General features: G+C 44.5%; 1 protein-coding gene across 1 annotated transcript in view; it reads right to left on the bottom strand.

The window, feature by feature from the left end:
- Positions 1 to 1,250: 1,250 nt before the first annotated feature.
- Positions 1,251 to 16,458, bottom strand: part of PMM1 (phosphomannomutase 1) — a 43,082-nt gene continuing 27,874 nt past the window's right edge. Inside the window, exons 6-8 of the mRNA XM_069231259.1 lie at positions 14,322 to 14,397; positions 12,471 to 12,586; positions 1,251 to 7,254 (exon numbers count right to left, since the gene is read on the bottom strand). Of these exons, the coding sequence (XP_069087360.1) occupies positions 7,132 to 7,254; positions 12,471 to 12,586; positions 14,322 to 14,397 (315 nt within the window). The 3' untranslated portion in view covers positions 1,251 to 7,131. The remainder of the gene's footprint in view (positions 7,255 to 12,470; positions 12,587 to 14,321; positions 14,398 to 16,458) is intronic.

The following is a 16,458-nucleotide window of genomic DNA, read 5'->3' on the forward strand; positions in this document are numbered from 1 at the left end:
CTTCACTCTTCAATGCAGGCTTTTAAGTGGGTATCATAATCATTGTGTCAGTTCCGTTCCTTCAGTGGAGCATGGACGAAGTGCAAATGAATTAAACCTAATTAGGCGGCAATCCGCTGATTGCGGTATGATTAAGGTACTATTTCTTCCCCGCCCCCGCTCCCTCTTGTGCTTCTTTCCCTTCTAGCACTAACTCAAGTCAAAGGTATGGGAGCACCTAATATGAGCTCCAGTTACGTTACATTCATGTTTTTTTATTTTATTTGTTTATTTAGGCTTGGTGACATTAAACAACGTTACATTCATTTTAACCTGGCCACCCGTGCAATTTTTCAGCCTTTGGTGCTTTGAACTGATTGAGCCACTTCAGCCACAGGCGGAGGGGAAAACACGTACACGACTTCACCAACACAAGACCACCCATAACATTTCAGGGATGAATTTTCTTTAACAGAAAAACATTTATGGCATGCTTGGTAACCTGCTTTTGGAAAACGTTAAACTAGTGTTTAAAAAACAGAGGATGAAAGATGACTTGGCTCTCCACGTGTCACGCAACTTGGACTCTTCTGAAGCGCTGTTATTTAGAATCTCCTTTCTTTGTATCACGCAAGCATGGGCTCAGTTTGCTACCCCGGGGCATAAGAACCACGGGGGCAGTTTCTAACAGTATACACCCCCCTCTGCAAAGCGCTCCAGTTTCCCAGATCTATACACTAATAGCTCTGGGATTTGCTTTATTGTATGCTAGCCCTTGTAGTCCTGAGTATGAAATGGCACAAAGAAGACAACCATTCCCAGGTCAGAAAGACACAAGCAATGGCAAAGACAATAAGCCTTGCCTACGCAAGAACTACTGGTTTTGTCCATGAGTTTTAGCCATATTGAACGGCACTGTGGCTGTTGTGCAGCATGGCTGAAAGTGAAGGGGGGGGAAGGGCTATGACGCGGTCAGCCCTGTCTCTGTCAAATCGCTTTTTTCCCTTCACTTTAAGCCATGCTACACAGCCGACACGCTGTTGTACAACATGATTAAATACAACATAGACAAAGTAAGTAGTTCTTATGTAGGCGAGACCTATTGGGTTTGGCAATGCTTGCTTTTTTTCTTTTACTGGCTACATTCATCCACAACAATCCGTGCAGCTCGTGCTGGCAAGAAACCTTATATTGACTTGCGGTCCAGCAAGTTCTTGAAAGACACTGCTTTCCTCCCAGCACAAATAAATGCCTACAGAATTACAAAAGAGTTTCAATGGAACATTTTATTTACATACTTTTGCTGACATTGGTACATTTCATAGAGCAATTTCACAGTACTTTCATTAAAATAAATGGTGGCCATGACAGAACCTAATTACAAAGCAGTGTGCAAAAAAGGGGTTTTACAAAGGAGAGGAGAAAAGGGTAAAGGGTGATTTTTTAGACAGGACGCGGAAAGCCTAATTGCAGTGTGAGAAAGATAGAAAGTATGGAGTGAAGGTGAGGAAGGCGGAGTACTAGGTTTTTGAGAAGTGGGAGAGGAAGGAGTGCAGGCCACTTGGCTACCTAGGTGAGCAGAGAAACAGTACCGCTATAAAAGGGGACTGGACTGTAAGGGGTGGGAGCTTGCACGCAGGCCTAAGCAAGAGTGATTTAGCTTTGGTAATGCTCTTTCTGGCAGATACTGCTTTCTTCTCACATTCCTCATCCATGGATATGCTTCATGCACTAGACTTGATCCAGGTCCTTCACAAAGAAGTGTTGGCCTCTCACGTTTTCCCCCAACCACAGGCCCACCCCCACACACAAGGACTAGATGGTGGCTTTACTGACAGATCTACCGGATATGGCAACATAGAGCCATATAAGGTGGCACTTTGAATACTGACATAACTTTCCCCATTCTTTATCTTGTGCCCTTCAGAGGCAAGATGAAAGGGAAATAGACAAACAAACCTGCAAAGAAAAATAGAGCAGTCTACCAAACTTCCAGTGAAAATGTAGAATACAGAAATAGAACTGTAGTACCTCCTCAGAACAGAGAGGCAGGCTGATGATGAGGGGACTTGCCGGGAGAGTACCCACCCAAAAAACATTATTCAAGGTAAGGAACTTTTTCTGCTCATTAATTTTTTCCCACTGAGTTTTCTTCCTTCAACAATTACACAAGCAATTGCTTTAGCGAAACAGGTAAACAATGACGCAAGGAAATCTGTTAGATTTCCTTGCGCCATTCTTTCAGCTCCCCTAATGGGAGAACGTCCCCTTTGCATACATTATGCCTTGCACAGGCATATTGTAGTGCAAAGGGTTACAAAGTGTTGTAATGCATGCATTGCGCCGCTTTGTAAATATGGTGCCAGGATTTTGGCCTCGTTGCGCCACATTAACATAAAAAATTATACTAATGTGGCACAAGGTGGCGCTATGGGCTTATAAATATGCCCCTTAATGTCTCAGTGCAGAAAGGAGGGAAAATATTCTTACCTTCTCACAGTGTGGTAAATTGTGCATATAATTTGCCATTTAGAATTATTCAATTGGATTACCAGACACTGCCTTTCTTTCACAGCTTCTGGATATTTTCTTATTGGAAGAACATGCAGGAATACAAAACCTTAAAGCTTTTTGCGGAGAATAAATGGTTCCTGTTTTTTCTATATAAATTACAATATTAAAAATCTGCAAATGCGATTACAGAACACTGTTATTCCACAAACGTGCAACTAAGGGCAACGGTGACACACCTGCCTAATTGAAGGAAGAGGGAAGGAAGAGAGACAAACAATGGATAAAATCAACCTCAGTCCAGAACAAGACATTTAAGATGATTATCTAGGACATACTACTGAAAGGTACAGCTGATGCATCTACGCAAGTCTAAATAAACCTATTGGTACTACAATATGGAGGATTCTGCCTACCAGACAATGAGACTCTAGGATTTATTTTCCAGATCAATGGTCTGTAACGTGGAGAAAGCCTTTAGAACAGTAGTTGAGAGATAATTGTAACACAGGAAGGGGTGTGGATTAGCCCTGGTGTTCTTAAGGTTCTTTCAAGTGCTCTGATAACTTAGATCAAGCATTGAGGACAATAGTGCAGAGATCAAAGTTCCAGAGCAGATGATGATGGGCTAGCTGCAGAGCTCGAGGGTTTCTTAAAGCTCTGGGCTCTACTGTAATCATTGAGAACTGCAGTGGAGACATCTGTGTACCAGAGCAGAAGGTGGAGTGTAGGTCCAAGGACCCTAGAGGTTCCTTAATGCTTTATGTTCTATGATAACGTAGCCAAAGCTTGGAGAAATCACAAACCTGGGATGGGGAGGGTTGTGTTGTCATGAGGACACAGGCAGTGATTTCCAGCTTTACATTCAGTAATACTCTAGTTCTCGCAGTGGATGAGCCTGGAGAACTTTCTCTTTGAACTCTATTATACATACGACAAAGCAATGAAATCAGCTACATATATACAACTGGGCGAGAGCAATGTGTGTGGAGCTATAAGGCTTCAAGAACTGGTACTTCTTTCCAACTACACAATTTAGGATACCCAAATCAATTAAATCAGTGAGATAGAGATCATTGCTACAGTGCAATGTGGAGGGAATGTCTTTTCAACTCTAGGATGAGAAACACCCCAAATAAGGCAATAAATAAGTAGCAGAAAGATCACTCCTGAACCAGAACATTGGATTAGATAGGAGGAACTCAGAATCCCTTCCCAGCTCAACATTCTTTATAACCTAAAGAACACTGAGAACAGACATAGGTATCTCAGTGTCCAAGTATAATAAACTGGTGGAAGAAACAGGAGTGTGGGGTGGTCTTCAAGCTCTCAGTTTTAGGATACCCAAAACAAGGCATTTAAATTTAGTAGCATATAAACCACTGCTGTAGTGCACAGGAGATCCACAGAACCTGCTTCCAGCTATTTAACCCAAGAGATGAAATTGAGTACTAGAGGTCAGATCATGATTACAGAGAAGGGGTGGCCCCGGGGTTGTATCAGGAACCAGTGCTCAGTATGCCCCTCCCAGCTTTCCATTCTGTGATTCCCTACATGAGGCAATTGATACAATAAGATGCAGTAAGTTCCTACCTCCACCACAGTGGAGAGTTAAACAACTGATCTAGGTAAGAATGTTTATCTCAAAATAATTCTCAGATCCCCTAACAACCATAGAGAGCAGGTGAATATGTATCAGTATGACTGCAGGACTGTAACTATGAATTATAGGATTCCCAAGTCAAGATAATGAAGGCAGCAACACACAGACCACTGGATGTGTGACTTGGAGACAAGAGAGTTTGATCCAAATGACAGAGATTCCCCTGAACCTGAATAGAGGCTTAGATAGCTGGAACCCAGTGTCCCTTCCCAGCTCAACATCCTTGATACCTTAAAGAGCAACGAGTGAATTTGCACATATATCGGTGTCCTGAAATGATGAACTGGAAGGAATCATTCATCTCTCGATTGCAGGATATTTAAAACAAGGCAATGAGTGTGCCAGTATGTATCTCACTTCTAGGCAGCAAGGTTAAGATGGTTAAACTGAAGGACTCTGGAGTGTCATTCAAGCACTGTAATCTGGGAGACCTCGTCTAGGCATTAAGATCAGCAGCAGATAAGTTCAAATGTGTCCAAGCTGAGGTAGCAAATGATAATGCTTGAGCTATCCTTCAGGCTCACTTTCCAGGATATCTGAAGGAAGGCAATAAGTGCAGAAGGATAAAAACCACTCTGGCAGTGACCTTTGCACTACACAGTATGATACCTTAAACAAAGCAATAGGAGTGATAGTATAGGGAGCACCGTCGGCAGAGCAGAGGGTGGTTAGGGGACATATGTTCTCCAGACATTCCTTTCAATCTTACATTCTTCAAAACTCTACAAAAGGCAATGAGTGTAGTGATAAAGAGATCATTTTGTCAGCCTTCAGCAGGAAGGCGTGTCCCTAATACCTGTGGCGTGCCAGGTGAGGCTATGAACACAACCATACGAGAGAAGGGGCAGTCCCGTCCAAATCCATGAAGCACGGTTATGTATTTGAAGGAGTTTAGCGATGCACAGACTGCTGTGTTTGAGATCGAGGAGAGCAACTGGAGGCTTACATTTGTAGTGTGTGTTTGGCTTAGTGCAATATCACTGACGGAACCAGCACTCAACGCTTTTACAGACTTTGAGCTACAGGTATGGGCCTTTAAATACATCTATCCCATGTCTTGCAGCAGAAGGAAAAGTTCAAATGGAAGTGATTGTTAGGAATTAATGGCTCCAGGAGCAAGTTCCTACAGACAGGGAATTTTCATGTGTTTCAGGTAGGGGTCTGGGTCACATAGTCTAGTGTCTGGTCCAGGGAAAAGAATTAGATTGAGCTGGTCTGGTTTTCTTGTGAAGGTATGAAAGGAGGTGTGAAATAAGCATCCTTAATGCCTGTCCCCCATTCAATAAAGAGGTGTGTGCAGCTGCAGAGAGATAGCTCCTGGGGCAAAGGCCGATGGTGGGGTAAATGCATTATAAAAAGTCGTATTTGGCCCTACAATCAAGAAATTCTTAGTAGAACTGAGTAAAGACTGGACATAATGCCACTGCAAATCCACATGCTTTTCAAGAAGTCAAGCACGAGTGTACACTACAGTATGGAGGTTCTATGGAGATCATCTGCTGCAAAATAACCAGGCAGCAGCATCCGAGATAGAAAGATGTTAACACATGCAAAGCTATCAGATGATTTCTATCACCATAAACACAAAGGATATCAACATCACTGCTGTTCGTGGGGCAGGAGTTCCTGCTTCTGGATAAAAACAGCATCAGTGACAAGTGTACATGTGCAACATAGTATGAAGTCACTTCGGAAACGAAACAGTGACAGACGTGGAGCATTTCACAGATATTTTTTTAAGCATGCAAGTATCTGACTTGTGTGAGGGAGAGATGATATGGTAGAGAATGATGGAATGAAGAAATGCAGCTTTCTCTTCAGCAAGTCCCCCACCCTTTCATCATCGTCCTTCCTGCTGTAAGTAAATCCTTATCTTTCCAGCTGGGAATACTGTGAGAAGCTTAGTATCCTTAGGCAGAGCTGAAGGGACCTTACCCTTTAGCATAGACTGTTGATTAGATTGATTTGGTGCCCATGCACCAAACTAGGGCCTGCAAGCGCTACTACTTAGAGACCTTTATATGTAGTTTGAGCGGATTCAAAGTAGGGAGCTGAAATGTAAGCTCTGAAGGAAACTTTAGGGCTGCAAAGAGTATCAGTATGTTACAATTGCACCACAATATGATGATTGGGCAAAGCCTCCACAAGCAACACCTTCAGACAGCTATTAGAGGTGTCTAAAAGCAGATTGTGGCCTTTGATTTGTTGTCCAAAGGCAGGATGCTGCATTCCCAGAGCACCTACTGCAGGTTTACAAAGAGACAAACAAAAGAACAGAAATTTGGATATCATCTACGTAGTAAGAAAGAGAGGCACCTATTATCAAAGGAACTACAGATGGCTGGAGGCAACCGATATGACAGCCATCTGAATTCACAAGGATCATGAACCGCTGCCACTTCCCTCACAACTTACAGAGCCCCAAAAAGAAGAAGGAGACGAGCAGCAGATGATTACTTCAGCTGCATCTGCGGCTGTGGACATACAACACTTGGACCCTTTTACTCAGGGGAAATAGCTGCAGCACAAGAATGCGCCCCTGCCAGCATAATCTGGCCATCAGAGTTGTAGTCCTTATCCCCAATGACAATCCCGTCTTCTTTGCTGCTGGTGAAGCCAAATGGTTGAATGACCCGCAGGTCCTGAGCTCCAGCTTCGGATGAGATCATGAATCATCAGTCTCCATCAGCCTCCGTGAAGGTGAACCTGTTGTCCATGTGGAGTATTGGTAGGGTGATGCTTTTAATGGTGTATGAGCTCACATAGCAAATTCCTGCAACGCTTCATCATGAACCCATGTGCAACCCCTTTGTCTTTGGAAAATTGGATCCCTTTCATAGGTCAGTAGTTAGTTGTGTGGGAACAGGAGTTGCGCACTTGACATTCAGAGGATCTGAGCCATGCAGAAGAGTTCTGAGATGTATGGAGGAAGGTGAGATTCTCCTGCAATGGAGAAGATGATGGAAAAGCCTTTGGTCTCAAGATTTGCTGGCCATCTCTGGGAAGAAGAGTTCTTGGCATCGCCGCACAGTGTCCTGGGGGCAGCTCACTGTGTGCCCCACCGTCCTTGGGTCAGCATAAATCTCATAGTCATTTCCACCCTGTGAAGAACAGAGAAATATTCATGGTCACTCTTGTCTCAAGGAGCCATAGAAAAGCAGGGCCACAAGCGACTCAGGCAGACATAGTAAGCAGATCCTGTTAATCCTTGTTGGCCCTTCTCAATTTAGTAAAAGCACCTGTTAAAGACAAGGAACTCACGGCCGCTTACAGGCCCTTGCACGCTTTACAGGGACTCAGTGTCTCTTCGAGCCATTCACATTCCATTATCACAATGTGCAATGCTGTACAGCACCCACTGATTTTTAGAGGGACCCGTGACACATCACAAGCGCTCATATCTTTGCTGAGGCTGTAATACCAACTACAAAGACTTACTACCTCCTGGAAGCACTCATGGCACACTATGAGTACTTGTTTGCAAAAGTCTGCTCAAGTATCTACACCGCGGATATCCATCAGAGCTACCTGTAACTGGTTTTCACGGTTAAGGCTAGTGAATAAGAAATGCACAGTGTCCTGGAGTGCCCATGTCTGTGCATATGAGTTCTCCCTTTCTACCCATTGTGGAAGCTCTTTTTGTCAATACCCTGCTGCTAATGGGCATGCATCTCACAGAGTGTAAGACCCCCCTCCCACACCCAATCCCAAGTGAAAGGGCCACAAATATGACTATGGAAAGTAACACCACCAAAACCTCTCAGCTGCAGATGTGGTAAAATGTAGCACCTAGAAGACCAGTACATAAATTGTGCTTTTTAGCATAACCTGCAGCTTGAGCAACCACCATCAACATGTCTTTGATGAGGATTACTCATCATTTTCACATCTGCGCCACACACCCAGTTGGCTGCTGCAGTAATAAATAGCTGCACATCTTTAGCCAAAACCTGAACACCTTACAGTGACCCACCAGAAATGAAGCATAAGCAATGAAGAAAAAACCCATATTATATTGACAATTATTGTTTTATGCAGTAGTGTGCGGCGTGAACAAAGCTTCTCGGACGTCATGGCAAAGTCCAACGATGAACGGATACCAGGGGTACAGTTTAATTGTTATCACAATATCTACTAGGAACAGACAAGCATTGTTTGATGAACCAAAGACCAGGGGTGTTGAAAACACAGGTCGGCCTAATCAATTGAACCTACAATTAGAAAAGCAGCTCTAATCATAAGGCAGATTATCAGGAAAACCACACCTACAAGATTACCAAATAGATGTATTGTACTAGAATTTATTTCATGAGGATAGCCTCAAAATCTCTCATGGAATCAGCCTAATGTTAAACACGCCTATGTAAGGAAAGATGAGGAAAAACATTATCTTCATCAGACACGGTTCTTTCTTGGGAAGAGTTCTTTAAAGTTACAGAGGTGAGTAGGGGTTTGTTCTGCAGTCCCATTAACACACGTGATGGAGGCAGACAGTAAATCTCGAGCATGCCCGGTCATCGCGAGAAGTGGCGGGGGCAGTAGGCACCGGCAGCACGGATTTTCATCGCCTCTGCATTGACTGGTCATTGGAGGGAGAGCTTGTGATCACAGATCCCCATGAGGGACCCACTGCCTGCGTGCCAGGGTCTGCGGTCAGCGCTGCTGGATTCAAGTGCAGCTTGTTCCCCTAGGACTCATGATTTCTATTTATGGTGACCGGGGTTGGAGTGAGATTGTGTCCCCCAATAGGGAGTTTCCAATATGGAGGAACTGTAAAGAGAGTTTTGCATCAAGGTTCTTAGAAAAAAAAAACGGAGCTTTGCCGAAGAGGTTGCCTTCAGTTAAGAATTGTGTTAGGATAATTGTAATACTTAGTTACAACAGTTCGGAACTTAGGCAGTCACTGCTATAGAATAATCTAAGTTAACAGTATCAGTTTTAACAACCCCAGAAGGATGAAATGCTGAGTGGGCCCACCATAATTTCACGCAGTGAATCGTGGGCGTAGGAAAGATGGGGGGAGGGAAGGGGGATTTCTCTCTCCCAGATTTTAGAGTTTGAGGAAGCACTGGACAGTGACCGCACCACCCAACTCCCCCCCCCGCCCCCCATCCGGGTTTTTTGAAGTTTAACTGATGACTAAGCAGTGGTAGGCAGAGCATGTCTCATTGGAGCCACACTGGTCATCGTCCGCGTCTCCTTTGAACTTTGTAACCTGAGAAGCAAACTCTGCGGGAACTTTAGCGCCTCTTTGTTTTAATTATTTAATTCCGCGTGTTGAGCCTCTCTTAAAGTGGTTCTGGCCATCAGCGGATTCTATTTTATGTTGAGGCTATGGTGGCTCGGCTGACTTGAGAAAAGGATTTTGGGAGAAGCTCGCCCCTTCAATCACCGCAGAGTTCTCAGAACCCCCAAGAGTTTGCTCCTGAGGTTACAGCTCTTCAAGGACATGCTTGCGAAGTGGAGCATATTTTCAGAGAGGCATGTTCTGTCATCAGTGTCTGTGGAAACATTCAAAAAAGGAAAACCCACCTTTAGTTTTCACGACTACGCCCATGTATGTATGTAGTGTCAGTTTGAATTAAGGCATGATCAGAGCATTTGAATAACTATGCTAACGCTCCCTGAATAACAAATAACTGAAGCCAAAGCACTGTTGTTTGGCGTTAAACAAAAGAGCGAAGGATGTAACCCTAGAGTCTCTGAACTGCACAACATGCAGCCCAGGACTTGACCAAATTGTTTGACCCATGCCTATTGCTTTACGTCACTACCTATCATTTCCCTTAACCATCCAGTTTAAGAGCAGATTAATTAAGTACAGGATATATGTTCCACAAAACCCTCACATATTTGGTTAATACGAAATTTGCTTGCTTCACATTTAATAATAATACAGACTATATATAAAGAGAATATAACAGGCACATTTTGTGTCACTCATGGCAATGTTGCAGAAGGTACGGGTGTTCTTCAATGTTGCTTGTTTTAAAAAATATATTCCTTCCAATAAAGGCCACTCAATTAAGGGATATGATATTATGTACTTAATGGAGACACTGTGAAATGTTGAAACATATTTTTTCACTTAAAAGTCTTTATACTATTTTTTCATGACATGCCCTGCCCCTTTTACATCTTTTGATGGCTCGGATCGTGCTTTGGCTCTTAGAGCCAAGCCAGAACCCTGGCTCGGCTCTCCCAAAGGTGGTCCGTCGCCCCCACCCCGAGAAATGTAGGGGTAGATTTATACTTTTTCACGCAAAACTGCGTTAGAGCAATTTTGCGTGAAAAAGTATACCGCCGGCTAGCGTCATTCCAAGACGCTGGCCGGGCGCCATATTTATGGAATGGCACTAGCTGGCGCTAATGCACTGGCAGCGTCCTTGGAAAGGATGCTAACAGGGCTGGGGAGGCGTAGGGGAAACCGGAGCTTGTGCACTGAATTATGGTGCTACACTGTTCAAAGGCAGAAAAATTGCCTCTAAGCAGTGTAGCACCATACATGGACATGGCTCCTGTCTTAGTAAAGACAGGAGCCGTGCTCACCACCCCAATGGCCATGCCCATGGGACATTTGTCCACTGGGCATGGCCACTGGGGCCAGTGCCCTACAGGGGGCCCCAAATCAGGGTCCCCGAATGGTGTTGGATAAAAAAAAAATATTTACTTTCCGTGACTTACCTGGGTGGTGTCCCTCATCCTTAGGTGTCCTCCTGGTGTAGGTGGGGGTGTCCCTGGGACCAGGGAAGGGCACCTGTTTGCAATTTCCATGGTCTCTGACCATGGAAATATGCCTGTACAAAAACAAGGTATACACAGTTCCACAACGTAAGTATAATCAGGAAAACCGCATTGGGTCCTGATCTAAGGAAAAGATCGTAAAAAAGAGAGAAGAAAGAAAGCCAGGTCCCTGGAAAATTAATTATTTTGGAACAAGAGCCCTCACTCACCAAAGGTGACATGCTTCATCCTCGGGCTTTGCTCCACGTCAGGCCGGCGCTGCAATGCCTGACGGGCCCCTCAAGGGGGGCTCTTTGCCGGAGATCTTTTGAGATATATGCCCGGTTTAGAAAGAATAGGGTATAGGATTGGAAAAATTCTATTTAAAAATAACTAGAGGTTAGGCAAATTTTATTAAATAATCCAACCACTGTCATGATTAAAACCAAAGAGCGGGGAGAGAAAAGAGCAAGGTCTACGCTCCCCAAAGAATTATTCACTTCCTCACTCAATTTGAGGTTAGGAATTGTACGCACAGGATCCCCTGTACGATTCACCAGAAGGTCAACATGTTTCTCGCTATTGATGTGCTATGGATCTAACGCGATTCTTCAGGACCTAAACTACCTAATCCTATGTGTAAATATAACCTATAATAAGGAATATTAGTACAATGCAGGGACCCTCCTCATACTAGTGGATGGGCCACATCAGGTAAAGCACCAAGTAACGGTGGTCCTACTGAGTTGGGACCTGTCCGAAGTTTGCGGCATCACCTGCCCCGTCTCGGTGTTCCTGGAATAGGCAAAGAGCCCCCCTTGAGGGGCCCGTCAGGCATTGCAGCGCCGGCCTGACGTGGAGCAAAGCCCGAGGATGAAGCATGTCACCTTTGGTGAGTGAGGGCTCTTGTTCCAAAATAATTAATTTTCCAGGGACCTGGCTTTCTTTCTTCTTTCTTTTTTACGATCTTTTCCTTAGATCAGGACCCAATGTGGTTTTCCTGATTATACTTACGTTGTGGAACTGTGTATACCTTGTTTTTGTACATGTATTGGGAGCTCTATACACAGGACCAGGATTTTTCTATCCAAATCTCCCTTTTTCCAAACCCCTCTTTTAGTTGGTTTTTCATGGAAATATGCCTACAGGTCCCCTTACCCCTGCCCATACCCATGCATTAAATAATGGCGCTAAGCAAGCATAGCATCATTATTTAAGGCCCCCATCCTCCTGTGCTGGACTTTAGCACAGGGAGATAAATATGGCGCAAAGGCCATATCGTCCTTTTCTGGGCGGGAACGCCTACCTTGCATCTCATTGACACAAGGTAGGCGTTCACGTCCAGAAAATGACGTTAACTCCAAGACTTTGACGCTAGACGTGTCTAGCGCCAAAGTATAAATATGGAGTTAAGTTTGCGCTGAATTAGTGTAAAAAAATGACGCTAATTCAGCGCAAACCGAGTATAAATATGGGCCGTAGTCTCACCTATGCCCCTTCCACTGCTGTCAATGGCAACAGTATGCGAAGAAGCAAGTAGGAGTGCAAGGGTGGTGGTAACTCACCGGTGACAGCAAGAGGGCACAGTACTCACCGGTGATGTCTCGTTCCCGAAGAAGTGGATAGTGTCGTAACTCTCATCGTCCAGGATACCCAGGCAGTAGCGCTTGTCCCAACCTTCAGGGAAGACGTCAAAGCTGATCATCCCTCCTGCAAAGTACAGAGACCACGTGACAAACAGCATCACACACTGGAACACCCTCCCCCCGTCCCAAGGCAAGCCTCGAGGGCATCTTCCTGAAGACACATCTGTTGCCCATATAATAGGACCTGGTAGAGGGATGCACTAATGATGCCACTCAAAAGGACGGCTAGTATCAATGGTGGCATACACTAGAAGGTGGGTCAATGGGTAGCTCGCCTGGCAACAACTGTGAGAAGATGGAGTTGGAACAACAAGAATGCTAGAATCATGGGAGCAGCTAAACTGAATGTTTTGTTCGAGAAAATCTCATGCTTCCTGGACACTAAAATGTAAAGACGTGGTAAACACTTAGGTACATACAAGGACAGATTAGGAAGATAATGTGCACGTGTGTGTGTGAAAGTATACATTTATTTCCATTTCATCAGGAGCTTATGGCCTGTGAGGAGAAAGAAACGAGTCGAACGGCTGTGCCAGAAGACACCCAGTGCCTTCTACAGAAGTCTTCGATTTAATGTTGCTTGAGAAAACTACCCTTGGGCCTGGGGCTGCTAGGGCGACTTACAAACTATAAAGGGACGAGGTACAGAGTGTCAGGAGGGTTGGACGTGGGCCACTGATGGGAGCTCTTTGAAGTGACCCTAGGGCACAGCTCTAGGAAGCTGATCCTTGGAAGCAGCGGTGTAGCAGTGGTACCACGGGGCCTGTTGCAAGCAAGCTACGTTGCCCTACACCCTACCTCGTCCACTTGCTCACCCATAAAATATTGCCATGATATGGATACACTGGGCCATTAACATCGCTGGGCACGAAGCTCCTGATAAAGCAGTTCGGGCAGAGACAGGAGCCTACTGCCAGCCATGTCTGGGTGACTCCAGCCACACTGAAGGGGCTGATGAATGTGAGTAAGACGGGGCTGCAAGGATCATTGCCCCTTTTGGACCACAGCACAACAAAGAGCGCATCTTACAAATTCTTTGCCTACGTGTTTATTAGTCTGCGCCAACACCTGCCAATTGGTTTTTACCTCCTTCGCACTGATGGTACTGGAACTGGCCTACAGGGTGCCTGCTAAGTCCACATCTGATCTATTCGAGGGGTGGAGGTTGTAGGACACAGCACTTTTACAATGGGGCACCCATGGCATGGCATGCTGACGCCCCCCCCCATCGACACCACTGAAACATCCAAGATGAGCATGGACCTCTGTGAGGAACGGGGAAGAGCAATACCCCCTCACTCTGTGGCCTGCGACTGGTTGCTGCTTTTACATCCGCTTTCTATTCATCGTTTCACTTCTTGTCTGTGGGTTACCAGCCAGAGCTGTGCTGCTTCATCACCAGGCTGCTCGCGCCTCGTTTTTATGGGGGATGGTGTGTCTCCCATAAGCCCTTCGTATATTCTTCCTGTGACAGAAACCAAGCGAGCCCCGAGTAACCCTGATCCAGCGCGTGGCAGGCCAGACTGGGAAGGGCTCAGTGGCTCCTTCTGGGAGCGGTCACTGGGGAGAGAGATGTGAGCGGGGAGGAGAACACGCGCTTGCCAAGGCACCTCCTATAAGTGATGATTTCTGCTGCTTCTGGGGCCAACGACAAATGGGCCTGAGCCAGGCCTTGAAGGAAGCCAGACGTGCCACGGACGGGCAGTTAGTAAATCACAGGCGGGCAATGGCCCATGACCACAGTGCGGACGCTCAAGTGCGTGGTCGGCAATGTGAGGTGCACGTCTCCCCAGACTCACCACGAGTGAACTTCAGTCCCTTCCCAGCAAACTCTCTCTGCAAGGCAGCGACAAACTTCTCCCGGATTCTCTCCTTCTGCAGAAAGAAAATCGAAAGGAGGCACAGGGGGTATAAATAGAGGACAGTGGAAAAGGGAATAGAGGGGCAACAGTAGAGGCGAGACAAGAGAGAGGGAACAGAGGTGCAGCACTGTGGGGAGAGCAATAACAACAAGGACATGAAACAATAATACTTATTTATACAGCTGTAACACACACAAAATATGTAAAAGGTTGTTTCCCAGATCACATCCAGACTTCTTAGTAAATCGGTTTTGCGGAAAGAAAATACGGAAGCCTTTCTAATACCGAAGGTATTGTCTAGATTAGAAATACTAGGTCACAGATGCACTTCTTGGTCTCTCTTGGACCTCTGCAAATGCCATACGCTATGTCACCGCAAGGTGTCACTGCTGCACCGCGGTTTGCTTCGTGCAGTACCTCTGTCAATAATATATGAAGAGATTGACCATCTGGTTGGCATTGCGCCACAAGTTTCTGCTCCTTATCCAGACCGTATTTTTAAATTAATGACTGGCAGAGTTCATATCTTACATTTGTTTTTTTAATTAAAATTCAGACAATCATTTAGAAAATTAAAAGAATACTTTCTTCAAACTTTGTTTTGGAATTGTATTAGTTAAAGCGCCTATATTCGCCATTCAACGTGGTCAATTATTTTGTACAAGCAGCGCACAGTGTGTAATTATAATTCAGAATTTAGGAAGCAAGCATTAAGAAAAACAATCAAGGAAATAAAGATTGAGAGTAAAAAACATTGAAGATTTGGTAATGTAAAAATAGAATTCAAACGTGCTGCTCATTCATTTTTGGGTTTTCACTTTCATCCCAGGTGATTCCAGATGCAGTTATCACCGCGAACAGTATCCTCCTGCGATACTATAGTTCACTAAGGGGAATATCTATTTCATGCCTTACCTCCAAGCACCCGAGGTGAGAAAATAAGGAAGTCAGTTTAAGGGCATTTTAAGGTGAACTCGGACAATTCTGTGTACCTCTACTTTGAAATTCGTTGAGGAGAGGAGGGGGCTATTTATAGGCCTCGATCTGGGGTGCGGGTTCCTGAATCCGACAAGCACAACTAACAAAGTCCCTTCACCTTAGCTTACTGAAATCAGTAAAGGGCTCGCATAGAAGGATGGGTTCCCATTATTGCCCAATTTAAGACAACAACGGGTATATCAGTGAGTGCTTAATTATTATTGACTTGACTAGTCCTTATTACCAGATTAAGTGAACAGTTTGTTTATAAAGAATTATTGTGAGCTTTTAGGTAAAGCAAATATTTTCTTAATAAAAACGAATTTGTTGGTTGTACATACGTGTTTATTTTCATTCTTGTAGGATCTTCAAAATCACCTCTTGGACATGGTAACACAGGATCAGCCAACACGTGTTTTGCCGGCTGCCATCAACTTGCCTGCGGTCTTCTCAAGTCGTAAATATATACATTAGTATTAGTTGTGGTCCTAAGTAGAGAAGGAATGGGGAGGTTTGGAATTCCAAACAATATGTTCCCTTTGGAAGTCTTATCGCAGTCTTGGGGTTTTGGCAAATAAACACACTACAATCTCTTCCAGTTACGCAGATTATGGTTAGGTTTTTGATGGGATTGATGGAATCAGATTATGGCCCAAAATGCATTCCTTGAGGGATGCTTTGGACCTCATGGTCCCAGTATAAATCCCAGGGGGAAGACTCAGCTTTCAATTCTTCTGAGGTTGATACACTATGAACCGACGTGAGGACCCTCTCGGAGTGAACGTGCACTTAACTTATTTTATATAACTAAATCATATGTTCGTTAACTGTTTTGCTCTTAAACTGGCAGCAGTCATTTGCCAATGTTAGATTACACAAATGACTTTGTATTGCAGATATAACTCTCACTACAATTAATAGCATGGATTATTTAATTACTTAAAAGAGGAATTTAAGTAAAACTAAGGGGATTATATTCGGTAAAGGCTAAAATATTTGTTACACAAAAGCTAAACTAAGTTCTTGATGTTTGGGCTACAGTGGAGTTTAGTTTGGGTATTTTGCGACGTTAAATTGAAATGAACTGCACAATTCC

This window comes from Pleurodeles waltl, chromosome 4_2 (genome assembly GCF_031143425.1).
Source record: "Pleurodeles waltl isolate 20211129_DDA chromosome 4_2, aPleWal1.hap1.20221129, whole genome shotgun sequence".
Classification (NCBI taxonomy): domain Eukaryota; kingdom Metazoa; phylum Chordata; class Amphibia; order Caudata; family Salamandridae; genus Pleurodeles; species Pleurodeles waltl.